At 47.7% G+C, this 10,452-nt stretch overlaps 1 protein-coding gene across 1 annotated transcript; it reads left to right on the top strand.

Moving 5' to 3' along the window:
- Nucleotides 1-3,905: 3,905 nt before the first annotated feature.
- On the top strand, nt 3,906-10,358 carry DSEL (dermatan sulfate epimerase like). Its single transcript, XM_083622548.1, has 2 exons — nt 3,906-4,752; nt 5,539-10,358. Exon 2 carries the CDS (start codon nt 6,454-6,456, stop codon nt 10,111-10,113), a length of 3,660 nt encoding a protein of 1,219 aa, XP_083478674.1. The 5' UTR covers nt 3,906-4,752; nt 5,539-6,453; the 3' UTR covers nt 10,114-10,358.
- Nucleotides 10,359-10,452: the final 94 nt, after the last annotated feature.

Consider the following 10,452-nt stretch of genomic DNA (forward strand, 5'->3'; position numbering starts at 1 on the left):
TCTAAAACACGGCGTGTTCTCTCCCGCTCCAGAAGGTTAACTTGAATATTTATAGGGGCTGGGGAATGCTGGCAACCAGCCAGCCCCATCACAGGCTCCCACTTGGGGGGCTAATTGTTACCATCTGCCTGAGGGGATCCACCCAGTGATACTTGCTCACAGGATCACTACTTCATGACACTCAGGGCCAAAATGCACTGCGCCCTACAGAATATCACTAGGGCAGTGTCTCAAAAATAGGCATTTTCTGCTGCTGCCCCTGTAATGTGGAATGCAATTCAGAGGTGAAGCAATGGTCGACAGTGGCTTCAAATGCTTTTCCTTGATCCAGAAAACTGGTCCCTAATTTATGTGTAAGAATCCCCCTAATCTCTGCTTTATTTGCTTTTTAATGTTTTCATACTGTTTTATTAGTTTTAGGTTGTATTTTTGTTTTAATGAAGATTGATTTTACATTGTAGGTATTTTAAGGGTATTTTAAAGCTTTAAAATAATTAATTTTTGTGCTTCGTGAGATGCCTACAGCAACATCTTGAGACTCACTTTCATTGCATATATTTTTTTCGGGGGGGGGGGCAGGCATTGTTATCCAGACTGCCTTGCCACAAGGAGAGGGGGTCGTAATCCCAATCATAGCTGGAGGGAGACAGTGATAAATCTCCCCTCCCTGTGTGTTGTGGCTTAGATAACAACACCCCCCTCCCCTCATCTGAAGTCAAAGAAAATCCAGAGACATCACTGTATGATGCTCATTAAGTGTTAAATGTTTGGCCTTCAATTGCCACTACCATCAAAGTACAACCTCTCCATTCCCCACTTCTCACATATTTACAATGGGAGATTTTAGGGCACTCCCAGAGAAAATGTGTTTATTGAACATTGATCCTGATTTGTTTTCCCAAAGCTTATGCGAAGGAAAGACAATGTCTGAGCTTTACTAAGCATTTGTTTTGATTTGTTCGCATCCCTCCTCGCTTCATCCCAATTTCCTTGCACATCTTCCCGTTAATCAGTTGGTTATCCCACACTTATTAGTTCATTTCCCCACTGGCGGAGGAAGAGGGGTGCTGGGAGGCAGCACACCAGCCCCAGCAGCGTGATCCCGTTGGGGTTCCATTGCGGCTGCTGCCCCGCCCCCAGAACACACACTCTGCCCCCAGAACACACACCACGCCCCCGGGACGCACACCAGCCCTGCCCCTGCCTGCTCTCCGCCCCCCCCCCCCCCGTGCCCGAGCTTGAAGCTCCGCCGCTGCATTTCCCCATCACTTTCTTAAATGCAAAAGATCCTTCAAAAAGAAAAAGTAGGCTTCTTGTGCCTGAGCTCTTTAATCCACTTTTAATTGTGCAAACCTAAATTTCCAGTATTCAAATGAACCCGTCCTACAAAAAGGGAGCGCTGTAGCCAGCTAACTCCTACTCAGAGTAGACTGACTGAAATTAGCAGGCCTAAATTAGTCATGTCCATTAATTTCAAAGGGTCTACTCTGAGTAGGTCTAACAATGGATACAGTATTAACAGTCTGAAGGTAACCTTTATGTTATAACTTCCTTTCCTTCTGGTACAAACAAGGAGCTATCTGTACTTTAAATTATATTGCTCTTTGCTGCCCTTCTGTTTCCTTTTAAGGTTTTGAACCTGACTGTTCCCCCATTGTACAGTTTTTGTCCTTGATATAAAGAACTGAAAGCGGCATTATTATCTTCTTCCCATCTTTTTCTCTCCCCTCAGGTCTTTGAAACCCTTTCAAGCTATTTTCTGCTCTTGAAACCGTTAGGTTTGACTGCTAGGGCTCCCTTTTCACAGTGACTCACAAACACCACTGTCACCCAATGAAGGGTGCTGGACGGAAAGTCGGCAACTCTACCAGCTGCCAGTTAGCTTCCAAACTCCAGTCAAGGCACTGGTGTTCACATTCAAAGCCTTGCAGAGCCTCCAGGCCACATATGTGAGGGAAGCCTTCCTCAATCTGGTGCCATGCAATACATTGTTTTGCCATACACTGTTTTGCAATACAACTCCCATTATCCCCAGTCAGCATGGCTAATTGTCAGGTTGCTGAGAGTTGCAGTTTAAAGATCTGGAGGGCACCAGGTTGGGGAAGGCTGTGTGACAGATGCAGGGTTGAGTTCCCATCCTGCATTACATAGCTGATACCTCAGTCTCGGAGCCTTCACTATGGGACGTTGGGTCAGATGAGCTGCAAGAAGCAAGACCGCACTGCGAATCCCAAAAGGCTGTGGAATGATGTGTCTGATGTTGTGAGAGGTTCTTACTTTTCCCTCAAGGGGGCTCTAAAACAGGGATGGGAAACCCCAGACCCAGGGACCAAATATTCCTCCCTGGCCTCTGGCCCTTGGGATTCTCCTCAAGCCACACCCCATTACTACTCTCCCTGCTTTGAACTCCCCTTGAGGATCTCTGGAAATACTTCTTGCTTGTCTCAGTGGAGGAAAATGTGTGCAGAAATTAGCCTCCCATCCAAAGGTAAGATTCACATTTGTTTCTCTGCTCAGTTCCCACTTTTACCTCTGAGCCGCCGCCCCCCCCACCGGCATGTGAGCCCCAGAAGGTTGAAGGGAATGTGGCTGAAAATGTTCCTCACACCTGAAACAGACATATTAGCCTCTGTTTTGGCCTCATATTTTGGCCTCTGATTTCAGTACCACAGGTTCATTTTTCTCCGATTACTAGCTGTGTATAAGTAACCCTTTGCCATGAAATTTGACAACTGGCGCTAGCTTAGATGACTTTTAAATGGGATTAGACAAATACATGGGTGAGGGGTCAATCAGTGACTATGAGCCATGATGGCTCAATGCATCTTCCAGGTTCTGTAAAAGGTAAAGGACCCCTGGACGGTTAAGTCCAATCAAACATGACTATGGGGTTGCAGCGTTCATCTCGCTTTCAGACCGAGAGAGCAGGCGTTTGTCCACAGACAGATTTCCGGATCATGTGGCCAGCATGACTAAACTGCTTCTGACACAATGGAACACCATGACGGAAGCCAGAGCGCACGGAAACACCATTTACCTTCCCACTGCAGCGGTACCTATTTATCTACTTGCACTGGCATGCTTTTGGACTCCTAGGTTGGCAGGAGCTGGGACAGCGCAAGGGGAGCTCACCCGTCACGCAGATTCAAACCGTCGACCTTCTGATCAGCAAGCCCAAGAGGTTCAGTGGTTTAGACCACAGTGCCACCCGCTCTGTTCCATCTGCTGGGGGGCGGGGCGGGGCGGGGCGGGGAGAATGTGAAGTAGGGTCAGCCCTACCATTAGATTGAGTGACACAGAGGCCACCAAATGAAAGAGCAGCAATCATTTCAGTAATTACGACGACATAAGAACATATTAAGTTCCCTCAAAGAGTCAGGTCATTGGTCCATCTTGCTCAGTAGTATCAGGGTTCATCCACCCTGATGAAGACTGCTGAAGAACTCAAAAGCTGGTCCCCCAAACCATTATTGCTGAAATGTGGCTTTTGCATTGCTCCCCTTCCCCATATGGACCAACACAGCAACCTTTGCTTCTTAAATTTGCTCTGCATTCTTGCTTAGGATGATGCTGACGATGAAGATTTGGCGATAGGACACCTCGGAATTTCCTTAGCACTGTATTTCCACTTAACCCTGGAGAGGCTGTTAAATCTCAGCCTGCATAAACATTCGGGAAGGGGTTTTAGATCAAAGCAATAACCCCTCTCGACTCGCTCGCTCGCACCTTTTCTCACCCTCCTAACACCTCTGATCCCACCTCCCCCCACCCCCATTTCCAATGTCTTGCCCCCAGCCACCTTCCTTTCCTCCCCTGAGCTTGCACGAGCTGAGCTCAGGGCAGGCTAAGGGCAGCGGCTTCACCGTCTGGCGCGGAGCATGTGTACGCGGCCTCTGCACATGCTCAGTGGGAAGGGGGCGCCCAGCAGGCGTTACAAAGCCGAGCTGAAAATGAGCACATTCCTGCTCTGGCGAAGGCAGCGGCAAGACCCGTCCTCGCTCCGCCTGGCTTGAGAGATTTGCTGCCTCCGCCGCCGCCGCCGCCGCCGCCGCCGCCTCGGCTCTTGCTGCTTTCTCGGCTGCCTGAACTGCCGACCGCAGCGGCGGAGCTGAGCGAAGGAGCCAGACGCCGGTGCCGCCGCCAGCCAGCAGCCGGAGCGGGAAGGAGCGCGGCGGAGTCCCAGCCGGAGAAGCCTCCGGCGGAGTCTTCCCTGGGTCGAGCAGCATCCCCCGTCCGGGGATCGCCGCGGCGGGAGTCAAGTTCTTTGCAGGAGTTGCATCTGGAAGACGGCTCCAGGCTGCTGGTGACGATTCCTCGAGAAAAAGGAAGAGAAGAGTCCCTTGCTCTGCATGCAGGACCACTTTTTCTCTTGGTTGACACTGGCTGCCTTCTTCCCCATTTGGAAAGTCGTTTCGGAGCTGGCTTGATGGAAGTTCGAACTCAGACGTAGTAGCAGCATCATTGCACTTTTTTTCTTTTTTGGAGGGGGAGAGAGAGCAAAGGATGGGAACGGGAGAAATGACAGGCGGCACCCAGGTCTGGGGACAGAGCCTTTCGATGGGCAGCTGAAGTTCAGGCTTCGCTACTTAAAACGAAACCGGGCGAATGCAAATCCAGCTAGAAGAGGAGGGGAGAAGAAGAGAAAGGAGCGATGTGGCAACCGGATAGTTCTACTCCTGTTTCCTCTTGATATACTGGCATCATTGCTGATGGGATACGACCCCCGACCCCCAAAGTAGGCTGCTTTTTAAGGTACGTCTTTCTTAAAAACGTTTGTTAAACAATGTAAAGGGAGAGCATGAGGTCTTTTTCTCTTTGTTTGGTTCTGTACGGCCGACCTCCTGTTGGCGATGACTTTTAAATATTTGCAGCTGTTGGCAAAGAAAAACTTGTTCTAACTTCTTCAGCCCGGAGACATTTATTTGGGGGGTATACTAATTGGCTCATAGCGCCCTCTGGTGACTTGCAAGGGACTGTCTCGATTAGTAAGTCACAGGTGAAGATAGGGTGGGGGGCACAAATGCAAAATGTACACAGTTATGCACAACGATTGCATTGTGGGATTTTTTAAATTGTAAAGTTTGCCTTTGAAAAAGAAAAAAGCCGTTTGAGTTGCAGGTTGCAGTGTACAGAGACATGAATGGGTGTCTTAATTGTAGAACAGCTTGGTGTTAAAACAACAACAACTTTTGTTAATTCTGTTATGTTTGAAGATGACAGGCAAATAGCAGTCCAGATTGTGCTTTTGAAGGAAGGCTATTTTGCTTAACTAGTAAAATAGTGCTTTACTAAATGAAGCATTACATCAATTTATGAGATTTTCTGAATACTGAACAGTTATTCAGTTAGAAGTAAAATATATTAAAAAGTAGATTTTAAAAACAGTTAAAAAGTTATCATATTACTTCTGACATGAATATGTAGAAAAACTATTTACAGTGAGATGATCTTTAAAAAACAAAACCAGTAGTTGGCTATCATAAGAACACTTTTCTTGTACATTTTGAGGGACACATGTTTGTCTGTTTGTTTTAACAGAGGAGATCAACATGCAAAGCGAACAGATTCCAGAGCCAGCTATTTGTGCATCCCATTTCGTATTTTTAATTTGGCTTTGTGATGAGGCAATAGAATTAATTGAAACTCAGAGACAGGGTCTGGCTTCGCAGACTGATGAGGACCTGAAGATAATGAAAGGCGACATGAAAGCAGCGAGTCTGTTAGACGATCATCAAACCCAACAGAGTTTTCACAACTGGAGGTTAGCAAGTGTGAGAAGGATGGCAGCTCTGCCAAAATTGGCCAATGGAGACATTTTGCTGAGTATCCCTTCCCCACCAAAATAAAGGACAAACTTCTGCGGATGTGTGTGAACTAGGAGAGAATGGGACAGAAGAGGGCAACTTGAACTCATTAGTTCATATCTTTGGCACTAAATTACATTTGTTTCCTCATTTGCTGTACGTGTATTGTTATCAGTGCCATCCTATCACAACAGAAGAAATCAATGAATTTTTTTTAAAAAAACAAAACTAAATAAGAACACTTCCACGAGTAACACCCTGGATGTGTTTTTCTTCATGGTTCAATAGACATCCTTTCTGTCATTAAATTTACTTGTTAGTCTAATGTACATGGAAGCTAGTGAAAGGTTTCATTGTTTTTTAGCCCTCTGGGCAAAAAACACTTTTCAGCGTGGCCAAAGGGTTTCTAGTCTAAGCGCCTGCACGCCAGCGTTTTTCCAGTGCTGTGTCAACTGATCGCTTCAGCTCAGAACTGTGTGTACCTGGTAGCACAAGGTCCCCTCTGCTACTGCCGCCTGGGTTTGCGTAAAAAGCTTTCAAGTGTATTTTTCCCACGCTGGCGAGTCTGATTCATGTTTGAAATCTGAACAGTGGTTTTGTTTTTTCGAAAGAGGTGTATGCCCGAAGGGAGGAAACTGCCTAATGGATCATGGCTCTAATGTTTACAGGACATTCCTTATTTCTAGCCTTAGTGATGTTGGCAGCCTCTACTTTTGAAGAGTCTGTAAGCAATTACTCTGACTGGGTGACTTTTACAGAGGATGTGGATCCGTATGAGAAACAGAGGCTAGATGATTTCAGGACTAGTCAGAAGACGAAAAAGGCCGTGCTTCACCCAAGCTTATATTTTAGTGCTGAAGAGCTCCCAGCGCTGAGACAGAAATCTCACACCAGCCATCTCCACCTCTTCAGAGCCCTCAGAAATGCAGTGTCAGTGATGCTGTCCAGTCCATCATACTACCTCCCTCCCCCCAAGCATGCTGATTTTGCTGCCAAGTGGAATGAGATATATGGGAACAATCTCCCTCCTTTAGCCTTTTACTGCCTCCTGTGCCCGGAAGATAAAGCTGCCTTTGATTTTGTGCTAGAATATATGGACAGAATGGCTGGATACAAAGACTGGCTGGTGGAGAATGCCCCAGGTGACGAAGTTCCTCTGGGCCACTCCTTAACCGGCTTTGCCACCGCTTTTGATTTTTTATATGCCTCATTGGATGATGTCAGAAGGCAAAAATACTTTGCCAAGATATGGGCTGCGACTGAGGAAATGTACGAGTATTCCAAAGTCCGTTCCTGGGGCAAGCAACTTCTTCATAACCACCAGGCCACTAACATGCTGGCATTGCTCATTGGGGCCCTGGTCACTGGAGGGGGCCTAGAGTCCCAAGCAAATGCCTGGAAACACGCCGTGGTGGACGTGATGGAGAAAACCATGTTTTTGCTCAACCACATTGTTGATGGCTCTTTGGACGAAGGCGTGGCTTATGGTAGCTACACCGCCAAATCGATCACTCAGTATATATTTCTGGCACAGCGCCACTTTGGGATTAACAACCTCGAAAACCACTGGCTCAAAATGCACTTTTGGTTTTACTATGCTACCCTTCTGCCGGGCTTTCAGAGGACTGTCGGCATAGCCGATTCAAATTACAATTGGTTTTACGGCCCTGAAAGCCAGCTGGTTTTCCTGGATAAGTTTGTACTGAAGAGTGGGGTAGGCAATTGGCTTGCACAACAAATTAGAAAGCACCGCCCAAAGGATGGTCCAATGGTGCCCTCCACTGCCCAGAGGTGGAGCACGCTTCACACCGAGTACATATGGTACGACCCGGGGTTAACTCCCCACCCTCCACCTAATTACGGCACTCCTAAAATGCATGTGTTCCCTAACTGGGGGGTAGTTACGTACGGAGCAGGTTTGCCTAACGCTCAGACAAATACCTTTGTTTCTTTTAAATCTGGGAAGCTGGGTGGCCGTGCTGTCTATGACATAGTCCATTTTCAGCCCTATTCTTGGATTGATGGGTGGCGAAGCTTCAACCCAGGCCATGAACATCCAGATCAGAACTCTTTTACCTTTGCTCCAAATGGGCAAGTGTTTGTCTCCGAGGCCCTCTATGGACCCAAGCTGAGCCACCTGAATAATGTTCTGGTGTTCGCTCCATCTCCCACAAGCCAGTGCAATCAGCCTTGGGAGGGTCAGCTTGGGGAATGCACACAGTGGCTTAAGTGGACTGGGGATGAAGTTGGGGAAGCTGCTGGTGAGATCATTACATCGTCTCAGCACGAGGAGATGATGTTTGTGAGCGGTGAGGCAGCGCCTGCCTACTCATCAGCAATGAAGCTGAAAAGCGTGTACCGTTCTCTGCTCCTGCTGAATCCTCAAATGTTGCTAGTGGTGGACCATGTGGAGAAAGAGGAGGACTCTCCCATTGACTCCATCAGTGCCTTTTTTCATAACCTTGACATTGACTTTAAATACGTACCATATAAATTTATGAGCAAATATAATGGAGCCATGATGGACGTCTGGGATGCCCACTATAAAATGTTTTGGTTCGACCATCATGGGAATAGCCCTGTCGCTAGGATACAAGAAGCAGAGCAGGCGGCCGAATTCAAAAAGCGGTGGACTCAGTTTGTAAACGTCACTTTCTCTGCAAAGACCACTGTAGCAAGGATTGCCTACATTTTCTATGGGCCGTATGTCAATATTTCTAGCTGTAGGTTTGTTGACGATGCCCGATCAGGGTATCAGATTTCTCTCAATGTCAACAATACAGAAACAGTTCTTTCTGTCGTTACAGACTATCTAAATCTGAGGACAAGGTTCAGCTATTTAGGCTTTGGTGGCTATGCCAAGGTAGCCACTCAGGGAAAGGTGACGAGGTTTGGCCTGGGCACCGAAACTGTAGCAAAAGAGGCACCCAGCAACAGGATCGCTTTCCCCTTTGGATTTAAAGTGAATGTTGTTGCAGGGTTGATCTTAGGGATTAGCTTGGCTTTGCTGGCCTTCCAGTGGCACTTTTACATTTCCTTCAGCAGACTCTTGCGTTGGATCCTCATCCTGGTCATCACGTTGTGGTTTGTCGAGCTGGTTGATGTGTGGAGCTCTTGCACCCAGCCCATCTGCGGAAAGTGGAGCAGCGATGCAATGAGTGCGGAGCACAGCACAGGGAAGGACCAGGCACACCCTGTGAGTTTGCCTGATGTGGTCATTACCTCCCTGCCCAGCTCAGGTGCGGAAATCCTGAAGCAGCTGTTCTTCAACAGCAGTGACTTCCTATACATCAGGATCCCTTCAGGCTACCTTGACGTCCCCGAAGCTGAGTTTGAGATCGACTCCTTCGTCGATGCCTGCGAGTGGAAGGCGTCCGATGTTCGGAGCGGCCGTTTCCGGCTGTTCCAGGGCTGGCTGCATTCCCTAGTCAAAGACACAAAACTCCACCTTCAGAATATCCATTTACATGAAACCAGCAGAAGTAAGTCTGTGCAGCATCCTGCTGCCAGACTGGACAAAAAGCGGCGGCCCAGAAAAAGAGAATCCATAGCGGAGCAAAGAAGCCGATTGAGAGGGAGTTCAGAGAAAGATGCTGATTACATTAGGGAGCTCAGGAGACACATAGCCTCTTATCCAAACGCACGCCCCGTGCTTAGCCTGAGCAGTGGGAGCTGGACATTAAAGCTGCCTTTCTTTCAAGAAATCATAGGCCCTTCCTTGAGAGCGCTCTATGTAGTACGAGACCCCCGGGCATGGATCTACTCAGTACTGCACAAAAGCCAGCCGAGCCTTTACTCCTTGAGGAAGGTTCCCCAGCGCTTAGCGATGCTGTTTAAAGCAGAGGGCAGGAAAGAAAAGTGTAGTTTAAATGCAGGCTATGCTTTTGAATATGAATCGCTGAGGGAGGAACTCTCTGATTCAAATTCAAACGCTGTCTCTGTGATGTCCCATTTGTGGCTGGCAAACACAGCGGCAGCCCTGAGACTCAATGGGGATTTGCTGCCGGAGAATTACCGGCTGCTCAAGTTTGAAGACCTAGTCAACTTCCCCCAGAAGGTGGCCGAATCCATCTATGCCTTTCTGGGCATCCCTCTGTCTCCCGCTAGCTTAAACCAAATCCTATTTGCCACATCCACCAACCTTTTCTACCTTCCTTACGAAGGAGAGGTCTCCCCGGCCAGCATCCAGGCTTGGCGACATGAGATGCCTCGCGAGGAAATTAAGCAGATCGAGGACATCTGTTTGACTCTAATGGACCGCTTAGGCTATCCAAAGTTTACCGATTTAGAAGCTGCGGGTCAGCGGTAGTTTGCACTAAGGATCCCCAGGCTCTTCAATTTGTAGATAAGAATCCAAAAAGCTGGTTTATTCTTGTAAAATGTCTGTACAGTCTGTTAACACTTGCAGAGAGAGAGATTATTTTAAAGGAAATGAAATATTTGGTCTGGTAAGCTTCCCCCACCCTCCCTTTTCCTTCCTAAACAACAACAACGAGAAAAAGCCCCCTCGTAATTACTTTTGCTGCCTTTGAAAATAAAGCTGTGTGAATCTTTGCATTTGTTTCCAGATGGGGACTGACTATAGCTCAGAGGATGGGTAATAGGATCAGGGCCTTATATTCCTTGGCTCTTGGCATGAATCCCAGCC

Source organism: Podarcis filfolensis (genome assembly GCF_964270895.1).
Source record: "Podarcis filfolensis genome assembly, chromosome: 7".
In the NCBI taxonomy this organism is placed as follows: domain Eukaryota; kingdom Metazoa; phylum Chordata; class Lepidosauria; order Squamata; family Lacertidae; genus Podarcis; species Podarcis filfolensis.

Bases quoted from the DNA above. Each gene is read 5' to 3' on its own strand.
- DSEL (XM_083622548.1), top strand. From the start codon at position 6,454: ATGGCTCTAATGTTTACAGGACATTCCTTATTTCTAGCCTTAGTGATG.